This window comes from Stylophora pistillata, chromosome 7 (genome assembly GCF_964205215.1).
Source record: "Stylophora pistillata chromosome 7, jaStyPist1.2, whole genome shotgun sequence".
Classification (NCBI taxonomy): domain Eukaryota; kingdom Metazoa; phylum Cnidaria; class Anthozoa; order Scleractinia; family Pocilloporidae; genus Stylophora; species Stylophora pistillata.
Window position 1 is genome coordinate 22,413,622 of NC_142525.1, and position 18,230 is coordinate 22,431,851.

Here is an 18,230-nt window from a genome sequence, read left to right on the forward strand (position 1 = left end):
AAGATCTGCCGTTAAAAGATGGAGACGTGGTGCTGATCTGACCGTTACCAGATCATTCAAGATGATTTAAAGCACAAGTTAGTAGTCAGGAAGCTCCCCGTTCTTATCAGGTCCGCACGGAAGATGGGAGAGTCTACCACCGAAACCGTTCACATATTTACAAAGTTCCTGAGAACTTTCAGGCGATGCCAGACGAAGACATAGCAGAATCGAAGGTCAATGCTCAAACTCTACCCTCCACCAAGAAACCTACTGAGGAGACACTCCAGGCTCCCCATGAATCTTCAGCGTTGCAGTTACCAGATGTTGCACAGCCAGATCTACAGCCAGCTTCGCCAGGTGTCCCTCCCTCTGTTTCTACTAGAAGTGGCAGGATGGTTAGGAGACCTACTTACCTCAGGGACTTCACCATCTTGGAATCAAGTACAGGCCTTTCCAAACCGTTTTGGACAGTGAACACTGTCAGACTTGTTTTTCTTTGTTAATCGCTTGGCTTTCCGACTATTACTTACCCTACTGTCCCCTCGCTTTGTTTTGTTTGTTAAAGAAGGGAGAAGTAACGATGTTGTGATGTCATAGGCCCTTCGGGCATGCGCAGTAGAATGAAAGGTACCCCGGATGTCGTCGTCGTTGTATTACGCCTATTAATGGCTGGCTTTTATGAGACCTATCAAAACCGTTGTGTTGTCATCGTTCTTGTACTCGTTTGGACCACGCTACAGTGACTTCACTGAGAGAGCCAAAATGAATTTTACAACGAGAGGTAAACTGACCGGCTTGGTTTTCATCCTGGGTTTGACCGCCTTTGTCTTGTACGCCTCACACAGAAAGGAGTTCGGACAAGAAAGTTGCAAGACAGGTACAAATAGCAACATCAGAATAGGTAAGTAAACAAGTTGGCAATGATTTGCAGCATTCGGTACTCATCAAATGGTTTATGCCTTCAAAGTCTGAATTAAGATGCAGTCTCTCTTTGAGCGGTCCGGTACATTTTAGTACGAAAAATAAATTTCTTTCAAAATTTGCCCATGAAGAAACAACCTCAAGCCGGAAAAACAAACTTATGAGCACACGATTTTTCAACATCGCAAAAATACGTGAAACGGGCGCCAGTCAAAGTTCTGAAACGACCGAATGACTGGCAGTCGGATATCACTAAAATTTAACAAGTTGAGAGAACATACACCATCCAAACTCCTATAGGTCTATGAGGAACTGCTAGGCGATTGCGAAGTAATTTATAAATCTCGCGTATAACGCTCGGTCATTTCTAACTGCAAGGCTGAGAGGACGGAACTATGATTTTCCAGATGTTGGCACCTAAAAATTGCGTGAGGTCGGCTGCCGGTTACGGTTCTCAAATAACTAATCGACCGGCATTCGGAAATGTTTCGAAAACGAAATTGAGACAACCTATACAATCCTACAAAATCCAAACTATTATATGTGGATATTATATGTGCACACTGCTTCCCTCATCGTGATTCATCGAGAGGAGGTCCGTGACTTTTTAGCTTGGCTGAAAGGTCTGACTCTGACTCTAGAGTTCTTGCCTTTCCGCTCCATTCGTTGCATATATTATTCACCGCATAGTTTCTATCAACTTAAAGATAAATTTGGCCGTAAATCTAATTCTAGACAGTTTTTTCTTATACATAGCAATATACGAAGCCTCAAGCACAATCTTGAAAACTTTCAAACTCATTAAATAAACTCAAGTATCGCTTTAGTGTTATCGGCGTTACAGCAACTAGAATTAAAAATGCTAATTTTACTTTTAACCCCTCATTACCCGGGTAAAATTTTGAATTTGTGCTAACACCTCTTTCAGCGGGAGGTGTTGGCATGTATGTAGATTCTGATCTGTCATACACTGTAATTTAAAAGGACTCTAATAAAGCGTTTCAAGCACTTTGGATCGAAATTTTTTTTCCCAAACAAAGCCGACATAATTTGTGGTGTTATCTACAGACAACAAAACTCACCAGAGCGTTTACAAAATTATTTTGAAGAAACAATAGAAAACTTGTCCGCCTCTAATAAAAGCATCTTCTTAATGGGTGACACTAATATTAATCTTTTTCACTGCTCGTCTTGTAATTACGCTCAAAACTTTCTTTTTTCCCTCCAGAGCTAGAACTTGATCCCTACAATTGACAAGCCTACTCGTGTGCATAACAACTCCTCTTTAATTGATAACATATTCACAAACAAACTTGATGGTGATATTATCAGTCGTAATATAATTTCGGATATTACAGATCACTTTACTCAATTCTGTATTGTGCGTTCTCTCACGTTCTCTGGTAATAACATGAAATGCTTAATTTATTCGTGATTACTCACACTTTTTCAGAGGAAAATTTCTTACAAGACCTATCACAGATTGATTGGCAGACTTTAATTTCTGAGAGAGAAGCTAATGTTGATAAGTTATTCTCTGTCCTCTATACTAGGCTAAACAAAGTTGTAAATAAACATGCCCCTTTCAAACCTATTTTCAAACGTAAAATGAAAGATATGTCAAAACCTTGGATTACCAAAGGCTTACGTAAATCTATTGAAATTAAAAATAAATTTTTCAATCAGGGAAACAAAGTTGCGTATAAATTCTATCGTAATAGAATTCTCACCCTTACTCGTCTCAGTAAGAAACTTTATTTTCACAGTTGGTTTGAAGACAATATTAACAATGCAAAAAGAACGTGGGGTGGCATCAGCAGCATTATCAACAGGGAAAAGAAATGTCGAAAGTAAATTGGTTCAATTAGGCGTTGTGATGATCAACTATCTCAAGGTCCAGTCGATCACGCAAACATTCTTAACGATCACTTTGCCTCCGTGGGGCCCAGACTCGCATCAAGTATTCCAAATAGCAATAAACTATTCTCGCATTATTTACCAAAAATAATTTCAGACAAGGTTTACACTAGAGGAAATTGTTCCGGATTCATGATGAATCCGAAACGTTTTAGTACCGGATTGATGTTGCCGTTTACACGAAAGTGGACGAATCCGAAATAAAAACTCCCCGGTTTGGTCGTGTCTCCGGAGATTTTGAATCCGGAATTTAAAGTGGGAACTTTGAATCCGATAACTTTTGAATCCGGAAAGTTTTGTCGTGTAACCGCTTTTTTTCTCGAATCCGGATATTATTTCCGCCTGCAATCTTTTGAGTTTGCGGTGAAACCAAAATGGAGGATCTGGTGCTCACATTGCTGGCGGTCTCCGGTTGCCTAATCTTGTTGCAGGTTCAGGCGATAAATTTTATCATGTGTACCACAGTATTTCTGAGGAAACGCAAATTATTATTGCAAGGAAGTTTAACGTCAGCCATACTTAATCGCCGACGACGTAGATGGCAAGATCGAAGACCGAGACGGTTTTGGGTTAGGCCAGGTCGAACAAGTGCCTGGTGGGACAATATGATGGGAAATGTCACGGTAGCTAGCGAGTGGAGAGAAAATTTTAAAATGTCCCACCCTACCTTTATGGAACTTTGTGAAGATCTTAGGTCCCTAGTTGAGAGAAAATCAGAAAAAAAAAAAACCGGAATTGTCGTCGTGTGTAAACGGTCAGGAATCCGAACATCCTTTCAGTGTAAACGCCTACGAATCCGAATACTCCAAAATTGATGAGTCCGGAAACATTTACGAATCCGGGAAACTCTCCTCTGGTGTAAACCTAGCCTCAATGGCTCTTTTGTTTTTGAACCAGTCCTTTCAACCGAAGTTGAAGTTGAATTATTGAGGACCCCGCCTAACAAATCACATGAACTGTTGTTCTGTCCTACTCGTCTGTTGAAATGTGCGCGACATATTATAGCTAAACCCCTTGCGACACTCATAAATATTTCAATTGAGAGAGGTTTCTTCCCCTCTAAATTGAAGCACGCTGTAATTATCCCCGTTTCTAAAGGTGGTGATGAAATTGACACTTGTCATTATCGGCCAATTTCTCCTCTTTCAGTCTTTAATAGAATCATTAAAAAGCTGATGTATAATCTCCTAAAACAATTTATGAACAAACACAATATATTTTACAATTATCAATAGGGATTTCGTGAAAGATGCTCAACGGAACATGCCATCTTAGACATGGTCAATAGAATTCAATTCAATAGGGACAAGGGCATGTTTTCGTGTGGGGTCTTCATTGATCTGCAAAAGGCATTCGATACTGTCGATCATTATATCTTATTATGTAAGCTGGCTCATTACGGAATTCGTGGTATAATCAATGATTGGTTCTTTTCATACTTAAATGGAAAAACCCAAACCACTCAGGTCGGTGCCTATATTTCTAAAAAAGGGAAAACCTCTTGTGGAGTGCCACAGGGTTCTGTTTTGGGTCCTTTATTGTTTCTGATTTATATTAATGATATTTACAAGGCTTCTAACAAACTAGGATTCTACCTATTCGCTGATGATACAAATCTGTTATATGCTGATAAGAATTTAAAATCACTTGAATCTGTTGTAAATGTGGAGCTACTTAATGTCTGTGACAGGCTTATCGCTAATAAACTCTCCTTGAATATAAAGAAAACTAATTTTGTTTTCTTTCATCCATACCAAAGGCGCTTAGATTATGAAGTTAAACTTAATATATATGACAACCAAAGTAATAGACGGATAAGTATAGAAAACTAAATCATATGTCAAGTACTTAGGGGTACTAATAGATAGTAATCTCAGTTGGAAATATCATATCAGCCACATCGCGTCAAAGATCAGTAGTCATATAGGTATAATATCTAGATTAAGGCATTTCACTCCCTTCGTAACTTTGCTTAATATATATAGGTCTCTTATTCTCCCATATATTTCCTATGGCCTTACTTCCTGGGGACAGGCAGCCTAAACGCACGTAAACAAGATACTCCATCTTCAAAAATGGGTAGTCCGCTTGATGAATTTCTCTAAGTTTAATGTTCACGCTGTTCCACTTTTTATCTCTACCAATATTCTGCCTTTACCTTTAATTTAATTTAATTTAATTTAATTTATTCCATTTTCAGTGCATTAAGTTTTTGCAGTGGGGAAGGACTAGAAAGGAACATAGGAACCATTCGTGCTAGTCCACCCTCCCACCCATCCCACCCCAGGGGAGGACATCCATCACACAGTAATCTCGTGTGTGGGAAATTAACGTCTCGTACCCCAACCCTGCAGGAGACGGGACCTCCATTTATTCGTCCCTATCCGAGAAGACTAGAATATCTAACCATTTCTTGATGTTATAGAAAGGCAGCAAATTCTTCTCAATTATTTTAAGACCCTGAGTGTTGGTCCGGCCGGGGCTCGAACCCTCGACCTCCCGCACAACAGTCCAGCGCTCTATCCATTGAGCTAACCGGGAGGCGGTTTAATCTACTTTAAATGCATTTAATCTACTTTAAATGCGGTTTAATCTACTTTAATGCATGATGTCTATGACAAAGTCGTGGCATCTAACATTTCTGCTCTCTTTAGACCCATTAAAGATGCTCATCCTTATAACACAAGATCTTCTACCGCTGGTAACTTCTATATAAACTACTCTCGACTAAATCACTATTAGAATTCTTTTTCCTCTATGGGCACAAAAATTTGGAACTGCATTCCTGATATTTTGAGACAGCTCCCAGAATATAGTTTCAAGAAAAAAAATAACCGAATCCTTATTTCAAATCCTTCTAAACCAGGATTCTTATCCTGATATTGATACTTTAATAAACGAAATGACAAGAAACTAGATTTCGTTAAAAATAATTATGTGCTTGTGGCTTCGTAATTAGTATATCTATATTTTGTATTCACTTTTGTAATTGACATCTGTGGCTTTGTAATTAGTTTTTTTTTATTAGAATAATATTATATTAATATGTAATTCACACGTTTCTCATACTACCTGCCTCGATTAGCTTCGCCATATTGCAGGTAGTCTTTATTTATAAGTTAAATTGTGATTACAAAATAAAGATGTTGTTGATGTTGTTGATGTCAGGTTAAGCTGACTCAGAATTGCTGATTTTCCCGTGACATCTTCGAATTCGAAAATCCAAATATATGGAGCCACGAAAATTTTTATCCTCATCAGGCTTAAGGAGGTGTGATTGGTTTGGAAACCAAGGTTCAGAGTTATGGTGGTTGCGTGACTTACAGCTCTGATCGCTTTTTTCGAAAAATAGAGACCTATCTGGTGATTTTCAGCCTTTTTAGGAAATTAAGTGTTAGAAAATTGTTTTTTACATGTTTATTGGTTCAAGTAACCAAAGTAAGCTCCAGATGTTTTACACAATTTCCGGCCGCAATGTTGGTGGACCAAAGATATTCGCCAACATGGCGGTTTCATACTGGGCTCGGCTGTCTGAAATCTTCGAAATATCCAGAGCACATTTTGTTATCAGATGCTACTCTGATATCTTTATTTTGATCTGACTTTATTCTTTAAGTCCACTTCAGTTTAAAAGAAACTAAAACAACTGTGGCATTTAGAAATCGAGGCGAGACAATTATTGATCATTTACTCGTACAGACTAAAACACAAATTCGTCAAACTAGAAGTTGGATAAATATAGCATAAATGTGAAATATTCGTTCAATGTTTCCAGTTTAAAATTTTGGAGTGACATTCAATTTTTGAATTCCCGATCACTAAAAATAGGGATGATTCAAAGCGATCTCTGCAAGTTTTCCAAGCCTCTCAGAGGGTTGTTCAAAACACCCAAACGCACCAAAGCCCAGCATAGGCGAGACGGTTTTTAGCTCCAGCAGCTAGAGGACAAGAATCTTTGAAAACTAAAGCGTCTTCAGTGCTCTGTAAACTTACCATGTACGCAATAAATGGATGTCATATAAAAAAAAACCGAAATGCAGCGTGCGTCCGCGTTGATAGTGCGCCTCTTCCTTTGTTAAACGGAAAAAGTTCATGCGCATTTACCTGATTCGAATGAGATGGGTCAGCCTTCCTTAGGAACACTCGATTCGACCCGTGAAAATCGTGTTAATTCATCAAAATTTAATAACCTTCCTCAACGAACCTCTGATGCCTAAGTGTTCATACTGTGGTTACGAGAATCGACATCGACTTAGCTAGAGAACGCGTACAGCCCAGCTATGCAAATCGTCAACGCTCAAGCGTGTATTGTATTTTTCTGCAAATCGACTTCCGGTGAGACGAATCGACTTTACTAGTGACGAGTCGGGTCGACCCTTGCGAATCATGTCCATTCGTCAATATTGAATACCACTTTAAAGGGTACTGTATTTTTTTACGAATCGACTTCCGGTAAGACGGATTGACTTTACTAATGGACACCTTAAGATAGCCCGGTTCCAAGTACCGGTACGGGTAGAATTACTTGTACCCGTACTCGGTTACACGGGAACCAATCAAACTTCAGATACGCCGGGTGACACCGGGTAAGATCTGGGCAAAAATTCTGCGCAAAATACTGGCTTGAGAGCAACAACCTCTCTTTCCAGGTCTCTATGTGTTTCAGATGCCATCTGAACATCGTATGAAATAAGCCGAAAACATTTTTCTGTCTTTAATTGACTTTTTTCTCTTTTCTTACAATATGCTACAAATGTACGTTCGACTCAAAAATGGAAGAAGCCTCGTTTACTTCTATCAAGACGTTTTAGTCAAGACGTATTCCTTCAAGTCAACATAAAGTATGTAAATTTGATTTAGGTTTTTCTTATCGTGGTTCATGACCTGTTGTATTATTTTAAATCTATTTTAAATGTATCTGCTAAGAAATTTCGCGAAGAGACTACACCTCAGTCGTCGCGTGTTTTGGAAAGCCGCACGACCTTTTGTCAGGCAACAATTTCTCCGTATTTGTGCCTCAACAAAACCTTTTTTGTAATCCCAAAACGTTTCAAATCAGAAATACAAGTGTTTATGCAAGGATCTGGATACCACTCTGGTCTAATAAGCAAAGGTAAAGACCATAAAAACTTAACCGTTTCTCCATTTTTACCGGGCGCGAACTCACGTGTAGACCACTGATTACACTAGGGAAACATGTAGCTTTTACGGGAAGGACGCGATCACGTGATCATTTAATGAAAACAAAATGGCGCTAGCCTTACCCGTACGTGAAAATCGGGGTATCTTAGGTATCTATTGACGAGTCGAATCGATCCGTGCGAATCGTATCGATTCGTCAACATTTTCTACCCCTGTATTGTTTAATGTGATTTTGTAAAAATGGACTTCCGGCCGTTTTACGCTTTAAGAACGTGGAAGGTTCATGTTGTCATTTTCTCATACTATATCATTCATTTTCACTCATTGCTCACACCCTTCGACTTCCGGTTTGATCACGCACGATTCGACCTCCGGCATACCATGGTAATTCTTTCACACATGGCTTACGCCTGTTGACTTCCGGTATGATAACGCACGATTCGACTTCCGATCGATTTGACGACTCGTTAACGACCGTGAACGAATCGCAATGGTTAAGGTGTATTGGACATGTATGGCCTCTCAAGAAACACTTAAGCATTTACTCTTTCAGTTTGATTATTCTTAAAAACCTTTTGGAAGGATCTTCAAAACCATTGATTAGCACTGACCAAATGATAAATGAAACTTGAATATAAAGGTACTGTATTTGGAATATCAGTTGAGGAACATGATCTGCTTAACTACCTCTCCGTCTTAGGCAAACTTTGTTTTAAGAACTTTCGCAAGGAGAGTTGTGTCTCTGTTTTTCCACCATTCAGTTTAAACCATAGTTCAGAGCGAATGTAATACTGAAAAGCTTATAGGTGCTCAAGGCAATCAAGTCTGAAACAATTTTAGGCTAAATTAAAACTTTTTATTTAAAAAGTGTCATATGACAAGGCAGTAAGTGTTATAGGCTGTTGTAGCAGGAAGTTCTGTTTCTATAAGAGTGGTGTGAACCTTTTAAAGGTGGTATAACTTAACCCATTAAGCATAAAGTTAATTAAGAATTTTTTATGCTTAGCGTACGTATATCGAGTTATGGATGCACGCGGGAAGTTTGGAGAGCACGAAAAGTGTGTAAGAGTAGCTCGAGGCGCAGCCGAAAGCTACTCTAGCTTTTTGAGGGCTCTCCAAACTTCTCATGTGCATCCATAACTCGATATAAGCAGAGCTTAAAAAAATGAGCAAATTCTTTTATAATAGAGTGACAACAAGGATTTGCGCGAAGAAGCTTTTTTATTGTGATAGAGTGCAAAATTCTCACAGCCCACAAAAAAAGTAAACAAACGTCCCTATTGGCCGGCCAAAACCACGCCACATCTTATACTTTGCCGGTTTCAGCGAGCGCATTCAGTTGATCCTGTCAATCGATAACTGTGAATGAAAAGCTCAAAACTAACGGCAAAAATGGAGAAAATCGAAGCTAAATGAAGTCAAATGTCGCTCTAAGATGTTTGTTTTTTTAGTCAAAGACCCGACAAATTTTCGGAACGCGAAACTTGCGAGTTTTTTTCGGCTTTGTTTTCGCTGCTTGTTGGATCAGGACCTAAAAGATCAGTGCCGCTTGTTTCTTCCATATTTTAAAGAGAAGGAAAACAGCTTAAGGTGGCTCGATAGGCCAAAAAATCATAAAAACTTCATATTTTTGGAAATAAGTTTCTGGGCACCAACAGTCATTGTAGTTTCAAGAAAAGTAAGTCTTTTGTAATTTTTCCCATGGCTATTGTATGTTTTTCAACTGTTTTTGGATCTGTTTGAGCGGTTGCTATGGAAACCAGCATTGTTAACGCGTCGTTTTCCACCAAAAAAAGCCAATGATTTCAAAGAAATCTTCACAGGAGTGACCAGAATAGATTTCAGGGGCCTGGTAAATAGTTAGGCCCTAAATGAGGACATTGTGTGCTGATACATGACGTACTTGGCATGAGAAAAACGTGTTCGCTTGTTTACGATCTATCTACTGAGAGTTGAAGCGAATTATGCCTCCAAAAAGGAAATTTAGGAACGTTAGAAGAAAAAAAAGGAGGTTTACAGGCAACAAGTATACTAAGAAAAGAAATTCTGAAGAAATGGAAGGAACTGATGATCAGGAATCAGTGAAAGAAAGCGAGGAATCAGACATCACCGATATCGAAGATGAAAAGATTCCGAAAAACATCACACGGAATTCTGATCGTACTAAATCGATGCCTGCTACCCTGAGAAAGTTGGACGATAAGTCTAGCGATTCTGGAGACCCTGAAAACGATGAGGAGGAAAAGATGGCAAGTATAGAGGGTTTTCGTTTGATTGATATCTCTGTACTTGCTTCAGTCTTCGAGTCATTTTGGTGTCCGATGTGTAAATATGGCCACGTCACGTTCGAGGAGGATTGCAGCGCCAAGATGGGTTTTGCTACTCTTTTTGTGCTAAAATGCACATCCCAAAAGTGCAAATACTCGAAGAGGTTTTTTTCCTCTGCTAAAATCGAAGGGAGTCAGGCTTATGAAGTCAACCGAAGAGTTGTCCTTGCTACAAGGAACATTGGAATTGGACACCAGAGTCTTGTAAAATTCGCTGCGGTGATGAACATGCTACCGCCCATGAACGAGAACTCTTATCGAGATCATGTTGCCACAATTCGCAATTCTGCGGAGACTGTAGCCAAGGAGAGCATGCAAAATGCAGCTGAAGAGGCAAAAGAATTTTATGAGCCAGGAGAAGATGGGGTCTTTGACATTGGAGTGTCAGGGGATGGAACTTGGAGAAGAAGGGGGTACTCTTCAGCTTATGGGGTCGTCACTGCAATATCCACAGTTACTGGTAAAGTTCTCGATGTGGAAGTAATGTCCAAAGAGTGCAAGGAATGCATGGTTTGGAGAAGCAAAGAAGGAACTGTTGAGTTTCAGGAGTGGTGGGAAGGACACCAGCATCTTTGCCAGGCAAACTATTTTGGTTCTTCGGGGTCGATGGATGCTTCTGGAATGCTTGCCATATTTGAACGGTCTGTTCAAAACTACTCTGTTCGTTATACAGAATTTCTTGGGGATGGAGACAGTAAATCCCACAAACTTATTGTTGAAGAAGCCGTTTATGGGCCTGTTGAAGTAAGAAAATTGGAATGTGTGGGCCATGTCCAGAAACGTTTGGGGTCGCGACTTCGCTCACTGAAGAAGAGAACTGGTCAGACACGTCTTCAAGATGGAAAGTCAATTGGCGGAAGGGGCAGGCTAACAGACAATGTCATTGATAAACTGCAAGTATATTATGGGAAAGCCATTAGGAACAATACTCATGATATCCAAGCTATGGAGAATGCTGTAATGGCAATTTGGCATCATACACAGTCAACTGATGATAGCCCAGATCACGACCTGTGCCCCCCTGGAGAGAGTTCATGGTGTGGCTTTCAAAGGGATGTTGCACAGGGGACCTCTGATTATAGACATAACCATCCCCTTCCAACGGCTGTGGCTAATGCCATCTATCCCACCTTTGAAGCCTTGAGTGAGCAAAGTCTGCTTGCACGCTGTCTACATGGTGGTACGCAAAACCAAAATGAGGCCATCAATGCCCTTATCTGGCAGCGTGCTACAAAGGAAACCCACTCTGGGCTAGCAGTGGTGGAACTTGCTACCTTCTTGGCAGTCTCACATTTTAACAATGGCACTATTTCTATCATTTTAGTTCTTCGAAACCTGGGAATTGACCCAGGATTTCATTGCATCAAAGCTTGCCGAAAGCAAGATCATAATCGAATTCGCCATTCTCGCCGTAAAAGCTCTGAGCAAGCCAAAAAAAGGAGAAAACAGATCAGAAACTTCAAAAAAGGTTACAGTGACACTTTAGAGGCAATAGAAGGACAACAGTATGGTGCTGGTGCCTTCTAACATTGTTTTCAACTCTTGACTGCTTGCCCAATGATCTTGTGAACTTTATTTGCTATTTTCTAATTTTCCGTATTTCAGAGGTTTTGAAACCTTGTGACAATAATATCTCAAAAAATATTTACGATAAGTAGATCAAATTTTCACAGCATCTCAAGTGTCAATAGCTGTGTGCAATGACCTATTTTTATAGTGTTTGGACTTCTCACTCATGGGTTATGCCTTGTAAATTGAAGTGTAGTCAGGGTTATTTTTTGGTCTTTCTTTGTTGAGAGCTAATTCATGAATGCAACATAGTACTTACCTCAAAGTAGGTCATTGCACAGCTGTGATACAGTACAACAAGCACCTGAAGTTTTAGCTCTATAGCATAAAGCAGAGTAGAGATATCTTTGCCAAAAAACATACCTATTTTTGTCTCTCGGAATTGGGTGTGGCTAGAATAAATGGTGTGGCTCCTCTGAATTTTATGGAATGCTCTCCTAACTTAGTGGAAAGTAATGGGTAAGACCTATTTAAGTTTGTGGCACAAGTATAATGATATGATTTAAAGTTTAAGTGTTGGTAAAATTGTTGCCAAAATGAGCATTTTTAGACTATCGAGCCACCTTAACAGGACGGAAACTCTGCAGCTAGGTAAAAAAGAAAGCTCACGTCATCTTATTTACGCATGGGCGTGCGTAAATTAAGATTTTGTTCATAGCGGCTTAATAGGACTTAAGAAGGGCAAGAACGCGCGCTATGTTACAAAGTTGTTTTTCTTCTAGGCAGTAGCAATTATAATGTGTTATATGGTAGGTTATGTTAGCATTGCATAGTATTGTATTGCACTGTATTCCACTTAGTATCCTATATCGACGATTAATAAATTTTTTTGCGATATTGTAACTAGAGATGGTACACAGTTTCGGATGTGGTGGATAATCCACCTCTTTCACCAACACTAATACCCCTTTCACCGACACTGACACAGATGCAAAAAATTAGTTCATATCATTCGATATACCGAAAAATGGTTCAAATGTAAACTCTTTACGCGAAATTTTGTCTCATTGGCTGCTCGGAGGGGAATAATACTCGCTATTTACTTCCGAACTAGCTTATCAGCGCGCGTGAAAAGTACCATTTTAGATCTTTAGCGTGTTATATACTTATGAGAAAAACTACCAGTCACAGAGAATAGCAGAAGAGCATAGCTATATTTGTAACAATGAAGCAGTTCACTTTGTCAAGTTTTGGCCAAGTCGATGAGTCAAGCTGACATTTCGAGCGCTGGCTCCTCGTCATTCGCTCTGAAATTTTATAGGCTAGGAAGGGTAAACATGGATCAGTCTTAAATTTCTTGGTCTTTCTGGTATTGAAATAAAAGGAGGCCGGATCAGTCACACTTAATAACTTTTACTTCAAAATAAACTTCAATATCTTTCTATTGTAGGTGAAATCGTCAGTCGAAATGATGTTCCAACTCAAGCCTCGGCCACAGAAAAACCGTCAAACAATTCATCTCCAAAGGTTTTCATTTATCTCACTCAGACAGAGCAATGCCTTCCTCCAAACTTGGCCAGCTCTTCCGAGATCGGCGACCCTAAGACATGTAATTGTGACGTCATAGTGCTTAGCTTTCGAACCAAATGTCAAGTGCGAAAGTGGCCTCACATCACTTATCAGTTCTATCCCAGTTCTACATGGGGAACGGGACGAAATGTGCTGTATTTTGCTGCGATAGCAAGATCCCCGGGATACCATTATTACATTTTCTTAGACGAAGATGTTGTGCTGCGTTTCAATTCATTTGCTCCGCCTGAAATGAAGAGGCTTCCACCCTATAGAGTCTTCGAAAAATGGCTTTTAGATTACGAGCCCGCAGTTGGCATTTTGGATTACACAGGGCATCATGGGGCAAAGTGGACCAATGACAGACGAAAGAAAGTATGTAACAAGACGGACAGTCCCCTTGTAATACCAACAGTATGGTATGATGCTATTTTCAATGCATTTCATTACAAATCTATTGAGCATCTTTTTCCTTACCGCACACGGTATGAAAGAAAAAGCTGGTGGTCGCAGCAATACTTCATGTTTTCTGCTGTAGAACTAATATTTCGAGGCCAGGCGTTGATGTTTATGCCTGTTACTGCGGATAATCCAAAACATCGCCCATACCCAGGGTATTCACCGAACTTAAACAGATACTGGAGAGAATACATCGACACGATTCGAGAGGAAGCTCCTTTAATCTACAGAAATCGGTCTTTGTTTAAAAATTTAAAGCAGCATTTAGAGGGTTACGTTATCAGCACGAGAACATATTGCATGAATGTAACACGTCATCAATCCATTAAACCATACGCTCATTTTGATAGTCAGACAGAGATATAATTGAGGAGGCTAATGAAGAGACAAACCCCTAGTTCTGCGGATTGGGTAAGATTGCATGGAAATCCAGACAATTTCATGACCGCCATCATTGTCAATTTTTTTCCATTAAAAATTTCTTTAAAATAGCTTGGTAACCCATTGACTGGAGTCGTACCCCTTTAAAGTCCCTATGACACTTATTTTTTTTATTTTCCATCAAAAGATAGTGACTTTAGAACATGTTTTAGCAACATTAGCGATATTTTACCGTTTTCTGAATTTTTTACCAGGCTCTATAATCCATAGATAAAATGTCTGGCCGAGCAAAGAGGGGACTGGGCGCCTATGTTACAGTAGTAAGCATTTGTTCTTATCATGCAAACCAGGCCCCGGTTATTCGAAAGCCAATTAGCGCCAACCCTCGATTAATTATAAATCGCCCTAACCCAAGAATAAAATTTAACCCACGATTAGTTTCTGTTCCTGAAAGCGCGATTAGCTCTATCTCAGGGTTAAAATAAAGGTTAACTTTAATACACCCAGCGAGGTGGATTAACTCACTAATCGAGTGTAAACTTTCCCCAAACAAAACAAAATGGCGGACTTATTGCTTGGCGGATTAGGCTTAATGTTGGCCCCAAGAAGGAAAGAAAGGACATTTAGGCTACCAGATGACTTTTCCTTGTGCGATTTCACAGATGAAGAATTGAGAAGTCGATATCGTTTTGGTCGAGAGTCCATAGAACTTTTGTCTAAGCTACTTCGTGACGATCTCGAAAGAGATACATCTCGAATTCATGTATTGTCCGTTTTAAAATGGCAAATTACTCTTTATTCAAAAACAAACGTGTCTTCGCACGAGGTCAGGTTTTCTTCTGATATCCCATGACACATTACATAAATTTTTTTTTTTTTTTTTTTTTTTTGGTTTGAACCCGGGGGTAACATGTGAAGGTGTAGTCTGATCGTCCGGGTGAGTGTAGTCCTGAGAAGGACTGTTGTCGGTGGCAGTGACTGACGTTTCGACAACCTGTGCGGAAGTCATCATCAGAGTCAAGTGACTCTGATGATGACTTCCGCACCTTGACTCTGATGATGACTTCCGCAGAGGTTGTCCTTCTCAGGACTACACTCACCCGGACGATCAGACTACACCTTCACATTACATAAAATAACATAACATTACATAACATAACGCCACACACATGCCTCGTCGCCAACTGTGCAAGTCCTTGTAGCGTTGCGCTTTTTCGCCTCCGAAAGCTTTCTTCAAGTTATTGCAGATACTCTGGGCTTGTCAAAATCAACCATGTCTTGAATTATTAGCCAAGTTTTCCCTTGCAAAGAAACAAGGAAACTTCATCAAGTGGCCAGCGACCGAAGAAGAGATATTTCAAAACAAACGTGGCTTTTTCATCAAGGGGGGGTTTCCTGGGGTGATTGGCTGTGTTGACGTCACTCACATCAAGATTCAGGCACCACAACAAAACGGAAACGATTTTGTCAATCGTAAAGGGTTTCATTCCATAATTGTGCAGGCAATTTGCAATCACAAAGGTTACTAAAATATTAAAATATCACAGTGTTCCATAAAAAAAATTTTAAAATAACTTTTAAAAGGGAGGGGTACTCCCCTGAAAGGTTTTTTAGATTGAGATTTCTAGCAAACCAACTGCTATGGGGTTGCATTTTTGGGAGTTACTAGATTGCAGTTTCACATATTCAGGATATGGGAGTCGTGATAAAAATTTTTTTTATTAGGAATTAAGGGTATAAAAAGGAGATCTGAGTCAATACATTGTTGAACATTTCAGTTCACATACATTCTGTTCCCAATTGACAACCTTTTTTAAAGCAAAAATAAATGAAAATCATTTGATTCAAATGGTATGAGTAAAGTTTGGTTTGCAAACACACATATGGAAAATTAACCAAGATCATTACACCGAAATTTTAACAACAGTATTTAAAAAGAAAAAAAAAGGAAAAAAAGAGAAAAAAATGTGGGATATTTGTGAATATATTGCACAGCTAATGGCCAACAGAGTGCAACAATCAGCAGGGATTTCAAAATGATGCAGCCCCCGATTTTCAAAACACAAATTAAACAAAATAATCAAAATGTTATGCAAGTAAATTAAATATTTGAATCAGTTACCCCAGTTACGTTCATCATAGACACAATTATTGTTGTTTCTCTTTGCAGTACATTGTTGTAATAAACTGAGATGAAATTTTCTACATCATAGGTAAGAAATGGTCACATTACTTACTTGCTGTTTCATTTTAGGCATGTTTACTAACATTGCAGCACGATGGCCAGGCAGCATCCATGACAGCTTCATATTTAGGGATTCAAGAATTGGACAAAAACTTAATAACCAACACCAGTTCCTAGGCCTGGAAGATGGTTTACTGTTAGGTGACAGTGGTTACCCTTGTAAGCCATACCTGATGACCCCTTACCTGAATCCAGTCACAGATAAGTAGCAAGAGTTCAATAGTGCCCACAAAAGAACAAGAGTGGTAATAGAAATGCATTTTCCTTCGGAAGTTAGCGAGAGCATGCATGCCTTCAACACGTTTTGTGTTAGCACGTGGAGTCTCCTGAAACTCTAGTTGAGTATATTAAGGAGTGTCTTCCTTGATATATTCATCAAGTGTGACACTACTCGGCAGTGCTTTAGTTCATATTTTCGGCGTATTTTATTTTATTGGTTAGTTTATTAGAACTTTTTTGGTGGTCGCTCTGCTTCTGCGTTACTTTTTTTTTCCTCTTCAGGCCGTCGAATGCCTTCTGCGACAGACATCTGCTTCAGATGCGGAAAAAGAGGCCACTGGAGTTCTACTTGCGGAGGACTTCACGACGGATTCGGACCTGCAAGCCGGCGGTTCAAAGGAGTAGTTAGCACAGCATTCGGGGATCAACCCCATAAACCAGTTGAGTGATGACACGGCTGGAGTTTTTGAGGACATCATTAAGGTAGACGATACGTTTTCTCCAACCAATGAATTAAAGGCGGGTACATCGGAACCTGATTTAGCTCCTTTACCCGTTAAAGGTAGACTAAAAGCTCGCGTCCAGTTTTGGAAAGGAATAAACGCTCCCTCTTTCATCACGGAATGCATTACAGAGGGCTACAAGATACCTTTCTACCTTACTCCGCCAACGCCGGAGCTCAAGAATAATTCCTCTGCTTTGAAACACTCTGACTTTGTCTAATCGGCGATTCTAGAGTTATTTACCTCCGGGAGAGTTTGTAAAGTGTCCAAGTGTTACCTCAGGGTTATTAATCCCCTCTCTGTTTCCGTCCAGAGTTGCGGGGAAAAACGCTTAATTTTGGATTTGAGATATGTGAATCAATATATCTTAAAGCAGTATTTCAAGTTTGAAGATTGGAGAGTTTGGCTAAATTATTTCGAGAAAGGTAGTTACTTCCCTAAGTTTGACCTTAAAAGTGGGTATCACCATTTAGATATTTTTCTCGACCAGCAACGTTTCCTTGGGTTTAGCTGGGTCATGTCTGATGGAAAACCTTGTTTCTTCATGTTTACTGTCTTACCGTTTGGTTTATCTTCAGCGCCTTACATCTTCACCAAGCTAGTCAGACCTTTAGTTAAACACTGGCGATCTCAGGGTATACACACTGTTGTTTACCTTGATGACGGTTTCGTTGTCGAATCTACCAAGTTGTCAAGTGAAATTTACTCTAGCATCATTGATCAGATCTGGCTTTGGCCGGCTTCCTTGCTAACGAAGATAAGTCAGTTTGGAATCCTGTGCGCCACTTGGCTTGCTATCGTTTGGGACGGGCTTCTAGGAAAGATTAGCATTACTGAACCCAGAATAGGTAAGGCCTTGCTTCACATTGACAACACCCGGCCTTCAAGATCCTAGACTTTCTGCTAGAGGCCTGGCCTCCATTGTGGGTAAGATCATCTCTATGAGTCCCTTTCTAGGGAATCTTAGCAGGATTATGACCAGGCATTGCCAGATGTTCCGAGCGGCTGCCCAAGACTGGGAGAGTGTGTTTGCTCTTGATAGGTATTGCATGGTAG

General features: G+C 39.8%; 3 protein-coding genes across 3 annotated transcripts in view; all 3 read left to right on the top strand.

Annotated features, from left to right (window-relative positions):
* Positions 1-660: 660 nt before the first annotated feature.
* LOC148727113 (uncharacterized) lies at positions 661-14,317 on the top strand. The gene is made up of 2 exons (XM_088728705.1): positions 661-883; positions 13,249-14,317. The coding sequence occupies exons 1-2, from the start codon at positions 661-663 to the stop codon at positions 14,190-14,192; spliced, it is 1,167 nt and encodes a 388-aa protein (XP_088584831.1). The 3' UTR covers positions 14,193-14,317.
* Positions 757-18,230, top strand: part of LOC111329877 (uncharacterized) — a 56,185-nt gene continuing 38,711 nt past the window's right edge. Inside the window, exon 1 of the mRNA XM_088728704.1 lies at positions 757-883. The gene's annotated coding sequence lies outside the window, so the exon portion shown is untranslated. The remainder of the gene's footprint in view (positions 884-18,230) is intronic.
* LOC148727114 (uncharacterized) lies at positions 9,532-12,278 on the top strand. The gene has a single exon (XM_088728701.1). It carries the CDS (start codon positions 9,927-9,929, stop codon positions 11,814-11,816), a length of 1,890 nt encoding a protein of 629 aa, XP_088584827.1. The 5' UTR covers positions 9,532-9,926; the 3' UTR covers positions 11,817-12,278.